General features: G+C 39.3%; 1 protein-coding gene across 1 annotated transcript in view; it reads right to left on the reverse strand.

Moving 5' to 3' along the window:
- The window catches only part of ERC2 (ELKS/RAB6-interacting/CAST family member 2), a 763,823-nt gene that overhangs the window by 271,405 nt on the left and 468,658 nt on the right, over positions 1-23,760 (reverse strand). Inside the window, exon 12 of the mRNA XM_054595505.1 lies at positions 22,943-22,954. Coding sequence (XP_054451480.1) covers positions 22,943-22,954 — 12 coding nt within the window. The remainder of the gene's footprint in view (positions 1-22,942; positions 22,955-23,760) is intronic.

Consider the following 23,760-nt stretch of genomic DNA (forward strand, 5'->3'; position numbering starts at 1 on the left):
ATACTCATTTAGGACCTCGTCCATTTCAGGTATGGCTTATCAGACCGTCCCAAAGACAGACCAAAGACAGACCAACACTGAATCAGTTTTCCATTGCTGCCTAACAAATCACCACAAATTTAGCAGCCTAACACAACACTCATTTATTCTCTCATGCCTTCTGTCAATCAGAAGTCCAGGCACAGCTTGGCTGGTCCTTCTGCTCCCAGTCTTACCAGGCTGGAATCATGCTGTTCATGGACTGCATTTCTCATCTACAGGCCTAACTGGGGAAGAATGTACTTCCAGGCTCATTCAGGTTGCTAGAAGAATTCCTTTCCTTGCATCTCTATGAATGAGGTTCCCAGTTATTCACCAGCTCCTGGCTGAAGCTTGAGGCCGCCCGCAGGCCCCTCAGGAGGCTGCTCACAACATGGCTGTTTGATTCTCCAAGGCCAGGAGGAAAATCTCTCTCTCCAGTCTGCTAAGACAGGGTCTTGTATAATGCAAAGGCATCATGGGAGTGACATTCCATCACCTTTGCCATATTCTATTAGCTAGATACAGGTCCTGCCCACATCAAGTGGAGGGGATTGTACAAGGGTATGAAAACCAGGGGCCATGTTAGAAGTCTACCATATGTACTATCCAATAGGAATTTCTGCAATTATGGACATGTTCCAATTCTGTGTTGTCCAGTACAGTAACAACTTGCTGCATGTGGCCACTGAACATTTGTTGTGTAGCTAGTGCAACTGTGGAGTATATTATTCAATATTATTTAATCTTACTTAATTTAACTTTAAATACTTATATGAGGCAGGGGTACCATATTGAACAGCACAGATATGGACTTTAACCATCATCCAAACTCTGTGTTAATTATTTTAAGAATTTTTTTTAACTTTTATTTTATTTTGTTTGTTTTAATCTTTCAAAATATTTCACAATCATTTCACTGTCAATTTCAAACATTTCTTGGGGAATATTTACCTCAGTATCTACCTGACAGGCTTCATTTTTCCATTTTCCAAACTTCTTCCAAACCATTTTCACCAATGCAACCTGAGGAATCTGGAAGGCCTAACTTACAGCCAATGAGAGGCTATAAAAATTTATGCATCCTTACACTTCCCCAAGTATTTATCCCAATGACAACACATTGCAAAAATAAATGCCTGTTCTTTCCACTTTCTTCTCATAACTCAAACCTCTTCCAACTATTAGTCTAACGTCAATGAGTAAAACAGAATCAGTGGTGGGTGGTGGATAAAATGAAAATCAGTGAAGGAAAACAAAACTGCAGAATTATCAGCAAAAAGTATGTAAACCACTTCCCCCAATTATATGAGAAGACAGAACAAACCACTTCCCCACATGATTGCTTCAGTACAATGAATCACTTCCCAAATCCCTCACTGGAATACCACCTGTTTCAGTTTCAATGGATGATAGTTTTTCTTAACTCATTGGTTTACAAACAATGTTCTGGCAGCACTGCCTCTGGGGGATGTTAATAACTACTACCAAAACAAAAACAAAAAATAACACAAAACAAAACAAAAAGAAGGGTTAAGCTTAAGTAAATTTTGAGAGCACAGGGAAAAAAATGTGAACAGGTTTCTTACACTGCAGGAATTTTCTGAGCCTTTGCTATTGCAAAGAGCACCATGATTCTCAGAAAAAGGGCGTGGTAGGATGTGTTTATTGGATTTATTTGACCCAAGGCATTTTCCACCCCTCTCCCCTCAAGGATCATCCTACTGAATTATTGCTCTGAGGTATGAAGTCTGAGGAATAATAGTGTTAATCAAGGTTTCAAACTTTCGTCAACAGTGTGTCAGCTCAATGATTTTTGCTATACCATAACTACCTGTGCAATTTAATATTTTTCTTTAAATATTTTTACTTCACATACCTTGTAGTCTTAGGTTCTAAGTGAGAATTCATAAAATCATGTTTTCTCTGTAAATTATGCATATTCTAGTACAAAAAGACATAGCTAATAAAATACATAAACGTTCATCTGTACCATCTAAAGGCATCCTAATTTTTAAATAGCTGTCCCTAATGACAACAAAGAATCCCAGGTACCACTAAAGCTGGGCTAGAAATGAGAGGCAGCATTTAAGAACAAGAAGGAAGAAGAGCCAAGTTCCCACCCTCTGCATATGGCTAAGGAGATTACTACTCAGAGCAGGTCAGTGATTGTACACACTCACTTGGTCAGTAGTCTATGACCCTGCATCTCTGGGAATTGCCAGGTGAGCTATAAGGTACATGCAGTTATCCCGGGTTGCCACTGAGCTGGTTCCTAAGTGTCAACAATTTGAGTTGCTTAATCTCGTTTTCATTTGGTACTAGAATAAGTCACTCTCTCAGCTTCTTCATTATTCCCAAGCAGTTAGAGACTGTTAACCTTCACTCTCCCCTAAAAAAATTCTAGCCCCAACCAACCTATGGATTCTACTTAGAAGTAGAACAATGCCTTTTTTTTTCTTTTCAAAAACAGCACCAATGGGGAGGATCAGGCCAAGATGGAGGCATAGATAGAAATGTTTTGCTTCCTCACACAACCAAAAGAAGGATGACAAACAATTAAAAACAAAACAACCAGAACTGCCAGAAAATCGAACTGCATGGAAGTATGATGACCAAGGAGTTAAATATTCATCCAGATTGGCAGGAGAGGTGGAGATGGGCAGCTGGGTCAGAGAGGACACACAGCAAGGCGGCTGGCCATGCGGATGAGGTAGAGGCTGGCTGACTGGGCAGTCAGTCCCACATTTGCATGCAGATAAGAGGAACAACTGGAGCGAGATAGACCATGAAACCCAGGGTTTCAGTGCAGGAAACTAAAGACTCAAAACCTCTGGCTATAAAAACAGTGGGGGATGGCGGTGGGAGAAACTCCCAGTCTCACAGGAAAGTCTGTTTGAGAGGCCCACTGGGTCCTAGAACATACACAAACCTGCCATCCCAGGAGTCAGCACCTGAAAGGACACGATCCACTGGTGGGAAGCAAGGGAAGTGAGGGAACTGGGGCAAGACCCAAACAAGCGGCATTGTTCCCTCTCTGACCCCCTCCCCAGAAACAGCGCCACAATGCAGCAAAGAGGGTTGCCCCACCCCTGTAAATACCCAAGTCTCCGCTCCTAACAATCTAACAGGCATGCTGAGACAAAGAAATATGACCCAAATGAAAGAAGGGATCAAAACTCCAGAAAAAGAACTAAATGATAAACAATCTATCAGATGCAGAGTTCAAAACACTGGTAATCAGGATGCTCACAAAATTGGTTGATTTGGTTACAAAATGAAGGAAGAAATGAAGGCTATACAAAGTAAAACAAAGAAAAATACACAGGGAACCAAAAATAAAGGGAAAGAAACCAGGACTCAACTCAAGTCAACAATTTGGAACAAAAGGAAGAAATAAACATTCAACTGGAACAGAATGAAGAAACAAGAATTCAAAATATTGAGGAGAGACTAAGGAAGCTCTGGGACTATTATGAACATTCCAACCTCCGAATCAGGGGTTCCAGAAGAAGTAGAGGAAGAAGAAGAAATTGAAAACGTATTTGAACAAATAATGAAGGAAAACTTCTCCAATCTGGCAAAGGAAATAGACTTCCAGGAAGTTCAGGAAGCTCAGAGAGTCCCAAAGAAATTGGATCTAAGAAGAAACACACCAAGAGACATCATAATTAAGTTACCCAAGATCAAAGATAAGGAGAGAATCTTAAAAGCAGCAAGAGAAAGCGAGACAGTTACCTACAAAGGAGTTCCCGTAAGACTATCAGCTGATTTCTCAAAAGAAACCTTACAGGCAAGATGGGGCTAGAAAGAAGTATTTGAAGTCATGAAAGGCAAGGACCTACAACCAAGATTACTCTACCCAGCAAAGCAATCACTTACAATGGAAGGGCAGGTAAAGTGCTTCCCAGACAAGGTAAAGTTAAAGGAGTTTATCATCACTGAGTCCTTATTATATGAAATGTTAAAGGGACTTATCTAAGAAAAAGATCAAAAACTATGAATATTAAAATGACAACAAACACAACTATCAACAATGGAATGTGAAAAAACAAAACAAAACTAAGCAAACAACAAGAACAGAACAGAATCACAGAAATGGAGATCACAAGGAGGGTTATCAGTAGGGAGGGGAAAAATGAGGGAAAATGTACAGGGAATAAGAAGCATTTTGTACCTATTTGGTAGGTACAAAATAGACAGGGGGAGGTTAAGAATAGTATAGGAAATGGAGGAGCCAAAGGCCTTATATGTACAACCCATGGATATGAACTAAGGCTAGGGGAGGAATGCAGGATGGTGGGGGGTGCAGGGCAGAGGGGGATAAAGGGGAGGAACAAACTGGGACAACTGTAATAACATAATCAATAAAATATACTTTTTTAAAAAAACAACACCAATGGGCCATCCAGGCTGCATGGGGCATGGGGGGGCTGGATTAGATCTAGTGACTTCAGACTAGAGACAGGTCAAAAGTGACAGTGGGACATAGTGAGCTTAGGAGCTGTGATTTGGAGCCCAATTGTATGGGTTCAAATTTAAGCTCAACTATTTCATTACTGAAGAATCTCTGTACCAGGCAATGTACATGTTAAATTCCTGAGACCACTTTATGATGTATATATTATTATCCCCATTATAGATTAGAAAAATGAGGTTGAGCAGTGAAGCAACTTGCTTAGAGGGCTCTTCTAGTTTGAAGGAGTAAGAGCTGGGTTCTATCCCCATCTGTTAAGACTCCAAACTCATGTGATTTTCCTAACCTTACATTGCTATTCTTGGATTTACAATACCTCACTTGCTACCTTCCTATCAGGGCTAACCAGAATAATCCTTCCCCTAAAACTCTGACTGTTGCCAGCTGTGATATTGTTTCCCCAAGGCTATATCAGCACTGCTCCCCATCAGCAGTTCCAAGCATCTTCTCTTATTCTCACCACAGAAACCTCAGCAGAACATTCTTACATCAAGAGATATGTGCACACACACACACACACACACAAATTCACACACCCATACTACTTATGTTTATATCACATAAACATATACACAAATGGAAAAACACACATACGAAGTCTGTCCAGCCATTGTAAATATAACAAAAATGGACTGCACGGTATCAATGTAACCGGGCAGCCCAGGAGAATGGATTGGAGTGCACAAGTGTGAACAATGTCGACTTCATTGTGCTAGTCAGTGGGAGTGGTAGATGCCATTGAGTGAGCATGTGTACTGTGTAGCCATCGCATTCAAACTGACTGAGTGAGTAGACCAACAGATCTACATCAAATTGTGTGTTAAGCTTGAACATTCCTCCACAGAAACTACTGGATGATTCAGAAGGCCACAGTTATGGGCAACTGGTGATTGGCAGCTCCATTACAATGACATGCTCAATCATGCATAATGTCTCATGCAGAGTTTTTTGGTGAAACATCAAAACACCCCTAACAGCCCAGATTTGGTGCCCTGTGACTTAGGGCTTTTCCCAAATCTAAAATCACCTTTAAAAGAGAAGAGATTCCAGGCCATCAATGAGATTCAGGAAAATATGATGGGGCAGCTGATGGCGATTGGGAGACCTGTGTGAGGTCCCAAGATGCCTACTTTGAAGGGGACTGAGGTATCATTGTCCTATGTATAACATTTCGTGTATCTTGTACCTTCTTCAGTGAATGTCTCTATCACATGGCTGGATACCTTCTGAATAAACCTCGTATATATTAAGCACTCCCTCTCTCTCTCTCCTTCTCTTTCTTTCTCTCTGTCTCTCCTTTCCTTCCTCCTTCCCTCCTTTGCACCCCGAACAAAGATACACCTGAGCAGTGTCTGTGAAAGCACCTCTCCTTTAGGCAAATGTTCTATCCATTGTATAAAACAGACACCACAGGAGACTGAACACCATCAGACTCTGTAAAGACAGATGGACAGACAAGAGGAAGCCTGCTCTAACATTCCTCATACAGCATCCAAGGAAACCACTGACCCAGTGAGTAGCTGATTTTTGGAGAATAACAAGTTTTACAAAATTCCTACAAAATAATGATAAATGACTCTACTAAATGTAGCTGTGGTATAATTTAGAAATGAGAAATAACTTAAAGTCACAGTGTATAGACTGATTTTTCTATACCAGTAGATAATAAGTCATGTTAACTTTTTACTTCTATGAGAAAAACACCATAAATATTAATTTGATGAATATGGAAAATATTTAAGATTCAAGATAAAGCAGGAAAAAAAAGGAATTCATTTGCAAAAAAGTAGGTCTTCTGCTCTGCTAACTGTCTCAGCTTCATATTTTTCACCCTATTCTGTGATTCTTGTTATTATTAAACCCATTTGCTGGTATAAATCCTAAATTCTTTCTTGTTACACCTTGTAAAATCAGAGTTCTTCATCCAAAGAAGAGATCAGAAGAAAGATTTTTCCCTTTCCCAACTGCAGAAATTTAAAACCCCTATAAATTTAACACATCCAAAGCCCAGCCCATGAAAAAAAGCAACATTCTATTAAAAAATAACCTGTCAAATTAACACTGAATTTTTGTTCCAAGTTGAATTTAAGTCCTATGTTGCTTGCACTTTTAATTAATTGATTTCCTTTCCATTTGATCTTTTCTTTTAAAAAAATACATTTAATTTGGCTCTTCTAGTGAACGAGGCTATTTGTTTACATCATAAATGTAGATGTGAAATAATGAGGAACTGTAGCTTCCCTAGCTGTTGGCATTTACTTTCTATATTGTTGTTTGATGAAAATTGATTGAAGCAAAAATCCTAGTAACACATGAACACATCATGATGAAAAAAAAATCAGAAATTTCTCACTGACTGACTTCTTGGGAATGGGATATTTTATGATACAGATTTACAAATTTCTATGAACTGGAAACATTTCCTGGGCAATTAATCAAGGGGAACTTTTATGTAAAAACACATCTCGGTTGAACTATTCACAAACGATCCCACAAGCTGCAATGACTAATTATAAGTCTCAGACCAGGGCAGTTTGCTGAAATGCTTTTCTTCAGGCCATTAAAAATACCATGACAACATACAAATTCAGCGAGAAGAATAAACTAACCACGGGAGGTTACAATTACAGAAAGAAATTATTCAAAGTATGTGACCTTTGCACAAAAATGATGCACGTTTATTTGATACTACAGACTCTCCTCTATTTTCCCCTTTGATAGGTCTGTGTAATTCCCACTAACATTAATGAGAGATATGTGCTAAAAATGAATAGCTGCTAACTCCAGCCATCTGTGCATTCCTGGTACATATAAAATTGAATGTCATCACTACCCTATTGGATTTCTCGGTAATGCTCTTTGCTGATAAGACTTTGAAAAAATACCAATGGCTTTTTTCTTTTTCTTACTCATACAAAGCATGCCCATTCCCCTTGCTACATAAAGGAATCTATTCTACTCTGAATCCAGGCAGCCACTGAGAGGTGGGGTGAGATAAATCCCTGCTTATCAAGATAACTGTTTCCCCACTCAGTATAAATGGAGACAAAGTATACCCAGACTTGAATGATTAAAATGGCCAAATTCTTAGCAGGTTAACTCATTACTTTTCATCCTTCCACTGCCAGCCCTGAAAGCTAAGTAGCTGTCTTAACAGCCTGCGGCAATCACTTCCAAACAACTCTCTTGCCCTACAGCTATACTAAAATGGAGTTAATTCATTTTTCCTTTATGAATTACTGGCTGTCAAGAATTTGAGAAGGTCCCAGGCTTTAATGGAGACCTTTGGAAAGAGAGACCATGTGCTGGCGGACCCAAGCAGGTGTGCTGGGAAGCCAGGAAAGATGGGAGGTTCGAAAGCCACTGATCAGGAATTAGAAATAGTTATCCAGTGAGAGAGGTCTGTGTGACTATCTCCAATCACAGCTAAGTGTCTCCTAAGTGAGAACTGGGAACATACAGCACCACAGGGCAGTTACAGCTACACTTCCCTGAGCACCAGCCAGCGGATCCTCAGCAAGCCAAACCCCTTCATTGGCCCCTTCATCAACCCTCCTCAGGTGTGTGTGTTGAAACTTGCTCCTGAAAACTCAAGGGCATGATGATCAGGTGGGTCACTTCTTCCTCTCAGGCTACACAGAAGGCTGTGGTGGAGGGGATCCTCTCTTAGATTTGATCATTAGATCTAGTTTTATATGACATATGATGACAGAACTGCTAAGAACATTTATTAGCTTGGCTAACAACTAAAGAAAAAATGGTAATCACGGCTCTCTGGAGAGGCTTTTTAAATTTCATTTTATGGCACTATAAAACGAGAGCATACCCTGAACATTAAATGGGCAAATTATTTGGTTGGAAGTGGCTCAAATTTGGAAGTTTAGTCATATCAATAGACAAAAGTTAAGTGAATAGTCAAGGTAAAGTCCATTTCAAAGGTAGCTAACATATCATGAAAAAAGGGTAAACATCTGCTTAATATAAGTGATCACCTATGTGTTCACAGGAGTATGTTTGTGGTCAAGAATACATTTTGAAAAGTTCTTAATATTTGGTAAGCTATTCCTAATTCCACTTCACAGCACCCTCAGAAAGGCAATGCTGATGTAAAACTGTCAACTGGTCATTTATTTGTAAGAAACATATTTAATTAAAGATATAATAGTAAAAATGGACTTACTTTCCCTGAGAGCATAATTTGTTAAAAATATTACCCTTTAATGTATTTAACATATTTTAAAAATATTTTAAAAGTGTCAACTATTATGTATTGGACATAAAGTATTTTTTAAAAAGAAGACAGCAAATACAAGTGTAAAATTACTAATACAAAAGAGAATATAAGAAATCATATATGTAATAACTGTCTAGTATCCAAAATATGTAAATATAACTCTTATAACTCAATAATAAAAAATGACAAAGGATATAAATAGAAATTTATCTAAAGAAGATAGATAGATGGATAATAATCAAATGAAAAGATGTTTAACATCACTAGCCATCAAGAAAATGCAAATCTAAACCCCAGCAAGATACCACTTCATACTACTAGGATGACTATGATCAAAAGGGAAAGTAATAACAAGTGCAGTAGAATGTAAAGAAATTGGAACTATGTGGTGCTGTTGGGAATGTAAAATAGCATACTCATAGTGGAAATAAGTTTGACTGTTTCTCAAGAAGTTAAACATAGTGTTACCAGTGATCCCACTTCTGGGAATATATCTGAAGGAATTCAAAACACTAATTTGAAAGAACATAAGCACCCTGTGTTCATTACAGCATTATTTACCATCACCAAGATATGGAAGCAGCTCAGGTGTCCAACAGTAGATGAGTGGATATAACATCTATGGTACATTTACACAATGGAATACTACTCAACTGTAAAAAAAGAAGAAAATTTTACCATTTGCAACAGTATGGATGGACCTGGAGAACACTATACTAAGTAAAATAAGCCAGTCAGAGAAAGACAAATATCATATGATTTCACTCACATGTGGAGTCTTATGAACAAACTGAACAAGGAAAATAGGGACAGACTCATAGATGGAGAACAGGATGACAGCCAGTCGGGGGAGAGGTGAGGTGGTGGAGGGGCTGAGGAAAAAGGACTCACAGACATGAACAACAGTGTGGTGATCGCTGGGAGCAAAGGGGTACAAGGGGACTAAACGGTATTGGAAAAACATACAATAAAGATTAAATTAAAAACACAATGGGAAATGCTATACATTTTATATGTGTTGGACATCTTTCCACATCAGGAACATATAGACTGGGTATGGATAAAGGGGCTGGCGAGAGATGTAAAACTTAAAAAGGGAATGCCAGGCAGCAACCTGGAATCCCACTCTCTGGAGGAGCAAGGCTCTATAAGTTTCTAAATCTTCAAATGCCTATTGAACAACCCTGCCTGAATATCCCACATAGAGCTCAGTATGTTCAAAACTAAATTCTCAGCTCCATTGCCAAAGATCACTGTACTTCATTGCATCTTCTTCTCTATCAAACTCATGCAAGATTGGGAGTCAAGGAGTAGGTCCTCCCTCTCCTTAATACTTCTATACATGCAATAAATCACCATGATCTGCCACTTTAATTTAATTTAAAATATCTATCAATACAGTTACCTCCTTTCTATTCTTACTGCTGCCATCTTGGCTCAGACCTCTGTTTTCTTTGTTCAGACACTGAAATAGCTTCTATCTGGTTTCTCTGCTGCCAATCTATCTGTTCTTCCAACCCTTCATCCATCTATTCATCTGACAAATATGTATGACGTATTAACCACATGCCAGGAACTGAAGACACAAAGACAAAGAGGAAATTATCTTTATCATTAGATAGTTCAAATTTTAGTGGAAGGGATAAACATGTAATGTTTATTACAACAACATTAACTAAGTACTGTCAGAACACAAGGTGGAACTACTGTCCTTTGAGAGGAATCAGAGAGTGACATGTGAATTGAAACTTCAAGGATGAGTAGGAGTTTTGCACAAAAAGAGGAGGAAAGGGGCATTTGATCAATGGGAAGAGCTTGTTCAAAGGCAGAGAGACAGAAATGTCTAGCAAGGGCATGTAATGAGAAAAAATTCAGTGACACAAACATGGGGTGGAAAATGAGGAGCCGTAGGAGCTTTTTGTGTATGTTGGGCTTTAAGATGAGACTTGAAAGCCACATGGGGCCAGAGTGTGAAGAGCTTTATAAGCCAGGCACAGAGTTTGCTAGGTGGCCCAATGTATGAGGAGGAGGCAGTAACAAGGGCTTTTAGACACAGGGTGTTGCCTCACTGTTTTTATCTGGAGTAGAGGGTGAGGCAGACTGTGATTCTCTGGGCGCTGCTGCAGTAGACCACATGACCAATGGGGACAACAGCAACTAGAATGGGGGAAAGGAAATAATAAAAATAAAATACAGTGGATTAGACACAGTGAGGGATGAGCCAACGGCTACTTGGAGATTTCTATCTTAGAAACCCAGGTGGGTGTGTACCAGTTCCTAGACTAAATACCAAGTATATGGAATATTGGGAGGATGGGCGAAAGAAAAGTTATGAATCCATTTTTGGCTGTGTTAAAAATACAAGATAGACATCTTTCTAAAACACAATCTTGTCCACCCCACCCCCTACCTTCAGAATTAAAAAAAAAAATTCTTCTTCTTGTGACACACAAGAAAGCATCCACGTGTGCTTGTATCCACATGTCCCTTGCTCTTGAGTTAACCTGGGTTCAAATCCATGGTGACCATGAAAAGGTTACCAATAACTTCACTAAGTCAGAGTTTACTCCTCTGCCCACTGCAAATTAATACTATTCTCCATATGGAGTTGTGAGGGTTAGAAAAAAACATTGCACATCAATGTTTTGCACAAAACCTGGCCCATGTAAAGTGCTTAATGAACAGCAGCAACATTTTCAAAGAAAGGCACTTAGAATTACCTTTTGCAAAAATTATGTTAAAAATATAGGGTCTTTTGATAGGTCTTGGGTTTGTTTGGACTTTACAAATCTTAGTTGGTGGTATGATTTAAAAAAACTACAAATAACACTTAAATTGTGGGAAAGTTCAAAAAAGCTGTATTACTCACTCTATCCAAAACATCTTAATCTTAGCAGGCTGGACAAAAATAAAATATCTATGGGAGATGAAAAGGTAAACCAAACAAACTGACAAACAACAAACAGCAAAGAAGTCCTACTCTACTCAGCAGCTGTGAGAACTGAGAAGCCAACATGGATCCCTCCCATCAGGCATGCAGATGGACTCATTAGAGCTTAAAAGTTTAGAGTTCAAAGTTTTTTTTTAAAGCTCTGTGGGAGGAAGACCCTGCATTTTAATGGCATGATACCTGTCCTGTGACCTCACATAATGATGAGAAAGAAATCGTTCTGCAGTATGATTCCTGCCTGGATAGGGCACGAGTGCATGGGTTTGAATTCTCTACCTTTGTTATGTGCTACCAACCTTCCTGTCTGTTTCAGAAAAGATTAAGGCAGATGCAGATATTATGCTGCAGAGAGGACCCTCTCTCTCTCAGACAGTTGTTTTGTTTTGGGCTAATTTTGTTTTTTCAATAGGAAAATCATCGTATATCACAACAAAGACCTTCTTTCTTTTCAAATTCTATGCTGCTGGAATTCTCTGATCACACTGTGTGGGGCCATGAAGAGCAGTCCCAAGAATGATTCCTGGAAGTAGAAAACCCTCCTGGAAATACATCTTTTCTCTTGGCTACTTCCCCAGAATTCCCCATTGGGAACCGTGTCAGGCAGGCAGGAGGATGGATGGCCTGAGGTCTTTCCCCATCCCTGCCATCGATGTTTCTTGAAGCCCGTCCAGAGCTGATGACTGTCTCCGGTCTACAAAGCCGCTGCAGCCTCCACAGAGGCCCCCTCACAGGCCCACTCAAACTCTCTTCGAAAAAAGAAATTCCACATTCCTGCTCAAGAAAGGGTGAAGACTCAGACCAGCAGCTCAAAAGAGGCTGCTGGAACTGCCAACACAAACAGTTCCTCAACTTCCATTGTAAGAGGTTTTCATCAACACTTGGAATCCTCTGTATTATAGAAATATTGTAGCTTCCCACCCCAAATGAAGCACACTAAAGAGTGGTTTCTATGGTACCAGGAGTTTTGGGCCAAATCAATTTATCCTAGCACAAAAAATTCTAACCGTGGAATAGGATGCAGTGGTTGATTCTAGGTTCTGGAGTCAGAACAGCTCAATTTGAATCCTGGCTCCATTAATTAATAGCTGTGTGACAGTGGGCAAGTTATTTAACTTCTCTGAGCTTTGCTCTCCTCATCTCACAGATAGGAATAATGATAGCAGCTACTTGGAGTTACTCTAAAGAAAATCTGAGATAAACCTTAAAGAATGTATAGTACCATGCCTAGCACCAAATCAGTACTCAACTAAGTCTTGTCTTATTTCTGCTGCTGTAACAACAGTAGGAACAGCTGCAGAGTACCCAAGCAAAATATCTACCACCACACCTCTATTTCCTTCCTGCATTTATAGTAGCTAGATTTTGTTTGCATGTTCTTTGTGTCTTGCTGGCTCTTACTAAAACATGATCCATTAGTTTCTTCTGGAAACTATACAAGCTGCTGATTTTTGTTTTGTCTGTTTGCTTGTTAACTATCCTTGGGTCTCTTAAGGCTGTTCCCTCCCCTTCACCTCTATTGCCAGCACCTTATTTCAGCACCATTGTTCCTTCTGGCATGTTCTACTGCCAACTCCTCCAGCACAGCGACATTATATAGTTAATCCTTCCACAGGATACTCCTAACTTTGCTCATCCCAGGCTCAAAAAGTTCCAAATCTTTAGCCAATCACTCAAGACCTTCCCTGTCCTGACAAAACCCCTATTGCTCACTCTTCCCCCAACTCCAGAGGTTAAGCTACAGAAATCCATGCTCTCTTCTGAGCATGCCTTGTACCCACCTCTGTTGCCTTTGCTCATGCTCCCCACCTGGTTCTACACCTGATAAAAATCTTTTCCATTTTCCTGGCCCCATGGGAATACCATCGCATTCATAGCAACTTCCCCAACCCCTCCCTCCTCTGAATGCATAGGACATTCATACAGAGTTTGTCACTCTATGCCATGGGTAATGCCTCTTTGTCCAGTTCCAGGTTTTCATTCCAAACTGCCTACTAGACAGGCACACCTAGCTATCCCAAAACATCTAAAACACAGCCTGGACAAAACCTCTCTGTTCTTAACTCCTGCCACATTGTTCACACTTCTTCCTCCATTCAGTAACAGGCAGGAATTTCAATTGTGTGGGTAGGTCTCACTGAACCCAGGGAAAGCTGAAAAATTAGGCTTCCCAAGAAGAAATAAACATGATATTCCTGCTGGGTCTCAGGATGGGAAAGCTACCCAGGGAAACAAGGTGGGTCTATACACAGGGTTGTTCTATTGTCCTGTGTAGCAAGAGCAGGCTAACCTTCCACTGAGTCCACACTGTTGACTTTGTTCCCCTCTATGTAAGCCTCAGTGGTTCTGCATGCCTCTTCCATACCTTCAAGTTACTCATAATTTCTACTGCCTCATAACTTCTTTACAACTCACATCATTAATTCATTCTATAAATATTAAGTGTCTAAAGTGTCTACTATTTTACAAGCACTGGGTGGATAGGACAAGTCCTTTCCAGATGGAAGTCCCACTCTAGACTAAAAGACAGATGTTGAACAAGAATTAAGATGGTGCTTCATGTTCTAGTGGGAAATTACATGAATTTACAACAGACAAACCTAATCTGGGCTGGGCTAGCTCCAGTGAAAGGCAAATGAAGGAAGTGACATTTAAACTTCACTTGACCTAGAAAAAAAATAGTTATATCCATACTTCATACCTTTCAGATAAGTTCCAGATGGTTCAAAGACTAAATGCAGGGGGGAGAAAAAAAACCCATAGAAATATCAAAACAAAACAAAAAAATCCCAGGACAATTGTTCTTATACTCTCGTGGTGTAAAAGAGGTTTCTAACTATGACACAAAATTGAGAGGACATAAAAGACTGAATATGATTGACTACATCAAAATGTTCAAAATTCCCTGTGTAACAAAAGCCACGCTTAGCAAAATTTTTAAAAATACAAACTGGCACGGGGAATATTTCAAATTAAAATCAAAGACTAATACATAATTTTCCTAATATATAAAGAGCTTCTACAAATAAATCAGAATACCAATAAAAATATGATAAATATACACATATTTAAAGATGCCCATCTTCACTTGTAATAAGTTAAAAGCAAGTGAAAACTACACTTAAATGTCATTGCTCATCTTTCATATTGACAAAGATCAAAAAGCTTGAAAACCATACTCACTGACAGAGTTACAAAAAGACTTTCACATATTGCTGATAAGACTGTAAATGGCTTAGTCTCTGTGGAAGGCAACTAGCAAAATCTAGTAAAACTAGAAATGTATTATCCTAGCAATTCCATATCTAGAAATTTATCCTACAGATACAATAATATTCATATTTAAAGTTATTAAATATAGAAGTCTATATGAGAGGAAAAGACTAGAAGCAAATTAAAAGTCTTTCAGGGGAATACTTATAAAATGGAACAGTATGCAGAGGTAAAAAGGAATGGAAAGATTTTATGTATGGATATGGAAGGACCTCAAAGATATTTTATTTAAAAATAAAATCAAAGTGCAGAACAGTGTGTATTACATTATACACTTGCATAAACATCACACTATAAAGTCCATTGTTCCTTCCATCACTATGGAAGCTGTAGTTACTTCACAATGCCTGCTACAAAGCAGACACACAATTACTATTTGGTGGAAGTTAAATAAGTTATTGAATAAAGGAAATAAATGGATGAAGGAACTCACTTGGGTACCTGGCTTATCCTCTGACCTCAATTTCATATTCTCTATACATAGATACAAAAGGGCTGTAGCTGAATCCTTGCTGTTAAAAAAAAAAAACCCTGAAATACATCTTTATATAAGGTAACCATGTATTAAATGAATTATATGATTGAAATACATACATATATATACATATATATGAAGACTACTTTTCAATATGCATACAATGAATTTCTAAGTGTACTTATTCATATTCCTCAGTAAAAAAGCATTCAGAAATATGTTGTTTTCAATCTTTCCCTCAAAATCTCTCCATGGCTTAAGAGGAAAGAAGTGTACAGTCAGCTTTATTCTAGCAACTGATTTTTATACAACTAGGAAGGCCAAGGAGGCTGCCTTGATGAGATCATCTCCTACTTCTCTTTCACATGAACTCCGTATGCTCACCTGTTACTCTTGGCACGAAAACCCTCATTACAACCATAACCATGACAACCACTGCCCTCACCACTTAATGAACATCTATGTGCCAGACTGTGCTCCACACTCAACATGCATCCTGTTCACAGGTTCATGAGGAATGAGCTATAACTCAATTGCCTCCATTTTACAAACCCAGGGATAGCCTTAAAGACGTGTAGGCATGGGTGCAACACGCCACAGATATGATGATACTGTTTCTTGGGTTGAAGTTGATTTAATTTTCTATGTGTTATGTTCTGGCAATAGATAGCTGTTTGCATAACCTGAATTACAAGCAAAATACTAATGTAAAGTAATAACAGTCTAGGATAGATGACACAAGCAAAATCCAAGAGCAGTACTTCTTTATCTGCTCAGGAATCCCTAAAAAGCCCCTAATTTGCATGTTAGGTGGCAGAAGAGCACCCACACTCACCAAAGTGATAGGACACCTATGTGCCAATTGCCCAGCAAGTGTTTCTCACCAAGGCCCACTCATCACAGGTTATCCGAAGATTCCCAGCTACTCATTATTAAAACCAAGTCATTCTCTCCACAGTAATTATCTGTGAGCAACATATCATGCTGTCCTTGGAACCATCAAACTGACATATTATCAAATAACAGAGGGCTCTGAAGTTAAATTTAAAACCACTCTCTTACACTTCAACTCACACATCACATCAAGATCTGTCTAGCCATGGGAATATTCCAGTTGATCAAGACCAAAGGCCAGTGAGACGCTATTCTGTTACTACATGTTCCCATCTGAGGAAGGTGATGGTTATGTTCTCAAAACTTTCTAAAGATATTTTGGCATGAAATAAAGAAAAATTTTGCAAAGCAATTCCCTATATGAAGTTCTGCCCTTGTCTACATTAAAATATCTTAAGAGTTGCTTATGTTCACAGTTGTGTCTTCACAACTTTGTGTGGGGTCTCACAAGAAATAGTATATTTATTCAACACACTGAGAATTGCATACTTTTCAACTTTCATTGAAAAAATTATGGTAAAGCATAAGTTATTATGCACTCAATTCTGTATGTATCAGTAAGAATAATGCTTATGTTAGCAATGTTACCGGTTAGAAAACAAACTCAAAGCGAAGGTCAATGGGCAAGCAGAGTTAAAACATGAATCTCACTGCTCTTGGACTCAAAAGGGGAGCAGCAAGAGGTTCTTCAATGGCAAATTTGTTTTCATTAGCCGTCATACTCTATAGTTCTAGAATTAAAGTTTTTCTACAAAAATAATTCTGCACAACCTGCTTTTATTTTTGCAGATGTCATTTAGGAAAAATAACTTTTTTTCATTCCCAATAAAATAGTTGCACCCAAAGCAAAATCAGTCATGCTCTTCTTTCTTATTCTATCCTGTTTTCCTCCTATATAATATTAATTGAATTTAGAGTAAATTAAAATCATCAGAACTTTTAACAAAGAAAATATCCAAAGCCTTTACTAGATACACTAACACCACAGTGTTTTCTTTAGAGACACACACACAGTACCCACTCATTCTTAAATTAGTCCCCAAAATGTAGACTTCGCAAAAATGTGACATTATGCAGTGTGAAAATTACACCCACCTTTACCCAACACGGAGGAAAGTCCCAGTCACTAGTTGGATAGGTTTCCCTACAACTTGATCTGGTATTGTGGATAATGAAGTGATAGAATTCACATTTCATAAGAAAAGTCATATAAAGGAAATAAGATATTATTTTTCTAGAAAGTGATTTATAATAATACTGAGAAACTATTTTTTTCAAATTCCTTCCCCTTCTCAACATTTACAGAAAAGGCTAACATATCTTGAGAGATTTACTATTTGCTGATATCCATCCATATGGTAGTACCAACCAAAGCCAGGAGTAGGGGAGGAATAGAGGGAAAATGCTTTTGAAAAGCTACAAATGAATGGTTAATTCTACCAACTTGGTATCTTTTATTCTGGAGCCAAGCCTTATTAGACCAACCTACAACTATCACTTGATTGTGCTGCTATTGTTCTTACCGTTGTCATTGTTTCAACAGATTAGCAGTTTGCAAATAGTTTTACTCATCTCTAAAGGACCTAAGAAACATGCTGCACCACAAAACATTTCAGCTACAATACACAGTGTGTTCCTTCCATCTTCCTTGCCATCCACCTCATGTACCTAGAAGGTACAGAGAGTACCAGAGCAACACTAAAAAGTAAAAATAATACAGAGCATAAAGCCCCAGTTCTACAAATTGGAGCTGCCTCAGCAAAACGTTAGCCGTGGCAAGTCCCACCAAGGCCAGGTCGGAAAGGTGCAAGAACCAACCCCTGGCTACACCTCAAAGGTTAAAAACCATTTCTAAATATAGAACACACTTAATGTTTGCAGGAGCTGTAAATCAGGGAAAACAACATTTTTCCATCCCAAATAAAATATTTGCACCCAGAGCAAAATCAACTGATTTCTGGCTTTCTACCAGTTCTGCTTGGGCATAAAATTTTCTGACACTTCACCAGAAATGTCAGCATTAGTATAAGATAGCTTTAAAGAGGGAAATGATTGTCTGACCTATGGATAACCCCTTCAACCCCAAAAGGAAAAGGAGTTTTAAAAAACACCCAAAACCCAGTTTTTCCAGTTATTAGTATAAATGGGAAAAACTATTTTCTTAGTGGCCAAATCCTTCCTTATAGGAAGTGTTAGTCTTTGAATTCAGTGAGGGGAGGGGCCATGTCTTTTTTACTGTTATATTCCCAACACTCAGCACTGAATGTTGCACGGAGAAGAATTTCAATCCATAGTCAAGGAATGAGGGAAAGGGTGGGAGGGAGAAAGAAAGAAAAGGAAGGGAGGAGGGAGCACAGGAGGGAGGGGGAGAAGTGAGAAGGGAAGCAGGAAGGGAGAAAGGAAAGGAGAGAGGGAGGGAGGCAGAAAGAGAGGGAGGAAAGGGAGAGGGAGAAAGGCAGTAACTTCAGAAGATAGTCTTTCCCCCTCTGCTTTATTTGTGTTTTTATTTTTCTTGGAGGGACCAAGTAAACGATGGCAGGGATGAGATGAGCTAACGGAAACACCTGTCTTCAATAACCATTTATTCAATGACATTCAGGAGTACGACTGCCACTTCCAGTGTGAAGTTTCTGCGTCCAGCTAGAGACCCATCTAAACTCAAGGAGGCTCTTTTCTACTGGGAGACATGGCACACTAACTAGCTATCTTAACTTGAGGTAGGGTATGACAGAGCCAAAAATAAGGGGGTCAGATAGGGCACTGAAGATATCAAGGAAGGGAGAAATTGCTTCTGCCGGGGGTTTTCAGAGAAGGCATGGTGTTGGAGGCGACACCTGGGCTGTCCCTGGAGGGGCAGGATTTGTGTACGAGAAACCAGCTCAGGCTGGGATGTGGGCTGGGGGACAGGCATGAATCTCATGGTATTTCCTCAGAGTGCTTCATGGAAAATATTCTGTGAACACCATGTCTGGGAAACAGCAGGCTGAACACAATTGCCCAGATTTCCTGACCGCAGGCCTTCTCAGAGTTTTCACTACGCAACTGGAGCTGAAGAGGTCAAAGATTCGATCCGTCCATCAGAAAGAACTAGCTTTTGGGGGGAATCCCCAAATCCTTCACTTACATGCTGTAGTTACTTAAGCAAAATATTTAATTTCTATGACCTCTAGTCCCCTCTTCTCTAAAATGGAGGAAATGATGTCTCAACCTCATACATTTGTTATAGGGGGTAAATGCTACAAAAAGTGATTGATTCAGTGCTGACACAATGTGCATTGTAATTACTGCTGCTGCTACTTCTGCTATTCTATTAGCAGTAGCATCAGTGTGCGTCATGAATTTTAAAAAAATAATGTAACATGCAGCATTTCTTAAACTGTCTCATCAGTTTTCCATCAGCTAGTTTTTGGAAATGCCAGGCCAGCACATATGCTTAGCCTAGCACACAGTAGGTACTCTCTATGTAATCTGGAGAAAATGGAGCCAAGAACAGACCCTACAAAGAGCAAACTGCAGGACAGCAGGGGATGTTCTGGGCAAGATGGTTTTCATTACTTCTTTGGGCAACAGGCCTCTGAGTTCCGGGAGGAGTGACTTCATCTTTTGCTAGACTGAGGGATTGAGAGCATAGTGCTTAGCTTTGGGGAAACATCACAAAGAGTTTATTTTGGTAGAACTGTTTGAAGTGACTCTGTAACAATGAGCTCACGCCTGCTGCCAGGTGCCAGCCTGCTCGCTGGGGAGACACACCGGGCCTGTCACCAATGCCCCCTCCTTCGGACACGTGCAGTGAGGATCCCAGGAGACCTGCTCCAAAGACAGCTCCTTTCTCTCCAAGAGGGGACACTGAGGCATAAAAAAAGAAGCAGCTGACCCAGGATGCAAAGCAAACTGAAGGATGAGAGAGCCCAGGACAGGCCTGAGCCTTCTGGTTCTACTTGGTTGATTCTCTGACAGGATTTTGAACTGATTCCCGAAGGATACTTTTTTTTTTTTTTTTTGGTCAAGTGCTGCATTAATTTATCTAGATAACTTCATTTGTCATAAGTCACACACTAATCTTTCAAATAGTTCCTAGAAATGAGCACTTTTCACATAAACCCTCCCCCTGAGTGCAATGCAGGATCTTGTTCAGCCTCTCCGGTTTCCCACTGGTTTGTGTGTAAAGAGACTCTTGACAGAAATGGAATTTTCTACAGTGAGAACCTAAACAGGTTTAGATTATGACATTTGCATTTTACCAAACCCAATATTTCATATCTGTCGACCAAAATTTAAGCTAGAGAGTCTACATAGAATTTGAAAAGGAAATGAGGCCATTTTTAAATAGTTGGAGGAGAGGATTTCCCATAGAGTCCACTGCTCATAGAGCAGACCCAAGAGCTAGTAAGTTTTCAAACGTCAGATTAGGTGACAGGGAGGTACCAGACAGACTACAAACTTCTACAGTAAGAAATATCAGACATTATTTTTTTAAATATATTACACACACACACACACACACACACGCATATATCTGTATGTACACACAAATATATGTATATCAGTTGTGAGTCCTATAAAGAAAGTACTTGGGCTAGAGATTCTGTGTTTATCCAATTGTTACATTTCATATCATTTTAACTGGTAAACCTGGAAGTGGTTGGGAAAAAAGCATAGTTAGCCCTGCAATCCTGTCAAAGCTCAAGAAAGCTTCCAGGACTCTACAGACTCTTTTGTTTCCAGAAGAGCAGGGCTGCCCAATTCCTTCTACACTAAAAATATAACTAAGGACTGTTTACAAGGATTGCACATTTTCTCCATCATGTTCATCTGGGGAAGGAAATTAAATGATATTGAAGTTATCTGAACTTTGACTTGACCACTACGTACAGTCACCTGATAAGGCTTGGCCTGAATGTTCTGTCAAACCAAATCAGCACACCTGGCCCCTTTTCCAGAGAGTCCCCTCTAAGCTTCAACTGCTCCCAGCCCTACCCCAGTAACCTGTCTTCTGAGAGTCAGAGTTCATGTCTGTTGACTGTGAAATAGGAAAAAGCTAAATACCACAAAGACAGTTCCTGGACACACACATACACACACACACACACACACACACACACACACACACACACACACACACACAGAGTAAAATGCCTGTGGACAACATCTGAAAGCCTAGGCAGGAAGCCTGAAATGTTAGAGTGAAAGGGGTCCCTGGTCTCAAGGATTTCAATTTCAACATGTGCAGGTTAAGAGCAGCAAAGGGAAGGCAAAGGAGAAAGGAAACAAAAAAGGTAGGCAAGGAAAAAAACTTAAGGTTTCATTAAATGAGCAGATCCAAAACTTAGAGGAAAGGTTTGGATGCTGTGTACCCAAGCCCTTCCATCCCCACCCACATTCTGATGTCTGTGTCTTCACACAGAGGAACCAGAAAGTCATTTAACAATCATTAGGTTTTTGGTGAGAGGACCGTGTTTTTAGTCTGTTTAGATGTCTGTTTGAGGGACTATGGAGAAGCAGCTTCCTTCAGTGTGATGAAGTTCAAGACAGTTTCTGGGGCACAACCCGTGTGGTTGGTGGGAGGAGCAAAGAAGGGGTTTCATTTTCAAGGAGTATAAGCCATAGGGGTTGGGATGCGCAGTTGGACAAAATCAGTGTGTGGGCAGGAGGTGTCATTTTGAACTTGTTTGCTGCTGGTGTAAATGCACTGGTCTGGTAGCTTAGGTGATGAGCAGTGGGCGGGATAAAGAGAGGCAGATGTGAATAAAGAGAAAATAATGCAACTTGCCTGTCAAAAGAGCAACTATACTGGCCACCAATATATAGGGATATATAGGATATATCCCTATATATTATTGAAAAGAGAAGACTTGCTTCACTTAAAGGAGAACTAGTTGTTAAGTTGGGTCCTCTATCTTAGATGAATCAAACTTGGGATGTGTTTCCAAACAAAATGTCCATTTTGCTTCATAACGGTGGGGTGCACACAGTCCACCCAGAATGTAGTTTTACATTTGGGTCCATATGCTATTCCCTAGGTAATTAAAGTATGTCTTATGGCTAATAAAAATAAAGTTAAAAAGTTAAAAACCAAAACAACGATAGGAAATAACATGTGTGTACAATATGTTACTAACACACTGATAATTTTCAAAAGTGACTTTAAAAAAGTATTATAAATCTTTCAAAACACAGTGATTTATTAAGCGAAAAGTCTGAATGGTTTGCACTATTAAATTTAGCTTTTAAGTTGCTGTGTCCCAGGCAAATCTTTTGTTCTCCTAGGTTAAATTTAGCATCCTGCATTTTGTTTTTTTTCCACTGCTCCATATTTTATCATCATGCAGTCAATTTTGCACTGGGGAGTTTCCTTGATGATTTCTCTTATTGATTTTATAATCCAGGAATAGAATGTATCAAATAATCCAACAGTGATTTATTTCCATCTTCTTCTTTGCTTTTTCCCACTTACACAGCCTTCTCATAAAATAAAACTTCTCTTAGGCATGGGATGAAATTGGGGAAAAAAAAAACTGGTGGCCAGAGGAAAACCATTTCAGAAATGTGTTTGCTGAACAAGTGCAAGCAATAAATTGAGCTTAGGAGGGAAAGGCGGTTAGAAGAAAAACTGAAAATACTAACCTGAAAGTCAAGCTGAGTGGAGCGAGGGTGAAAGCAGCAATTTGAAGGGTAAGCAGAAAGAAAAAGGGATAGCAAAAGAGAATAAAAGGAAGGAAACACATTAGTTTAAAACATACAGCCAACAGATGTAATATTAGCAGGTTTTATAACCAAATGAAGGACTTTTATCTGATATTACCCCAAAAAGTCCCAGCACACACCATAAGCTGTTATATTAAATATGATACATTAGGCACTGGTATCTGCTCTCATACGCATAATCACAGCAAGCACTGATGTGAACCAGAGGTGTGCTCTGGCAACTCGATGGCAGGATTTGCCCTTTTCTGGAGGAGTATTTGTAAAGTTCCTATCTATGCACATATAAAACTTTATTATTTAATAAAATGAAATGGGAATTACTGAGGTATTAGAGCTGGCAGTAAGCACTGATGTCAGATTTTATTTGAACCAGTAAGTTGGTTATATCCCGTGAGATATTTTTCCTTCATCCCTGAAAACCAAAAGGAGCCGAGCAATTTGGCTTTCTGTTCAAAGATTTCCATTCTAGATGCTCACAGAGCACTGCACCTAGTGATGATCAAAGACACCACGAGCAGGGCTTCTGGGGAGGGGCCGTCTGCCCATCAGTCTCCCGAAAAAGGACAGAGTAACTTCCAAAGCTGAAAGTAATTTTTTTCAGTTGTGAAAATGAGACTCGTACTTCATCACTGAAAATATCCAGATGCTTGATAACTTATTTGTATAAAAATACTTAACATGCCCTTTTAATCAGTCAAAACAATAAAGTCTCTAATGCCAAGCAAAAATTAAAAGAA

The sequence above is a fragment of the Pteronotus mesoamericanus genome, unplaced genomic scaffold, assembly GCF_021234165.1.
Source record: "Pteronotus mesoamericanus isolate MK-2021 breed Mesoamerican mustached bat unplaced genomic scaffold, CSHL_Meso_final scaffold_54, whole genome shotgun sequence".
Taxonomy (NCBI): domain Eukaryota; kingdom Metazoa; phylum Chordata; class Mammalia; order Chiroptera; family Mormoopidae; genus Pteronotus; species Pteronotus mesoamericanus.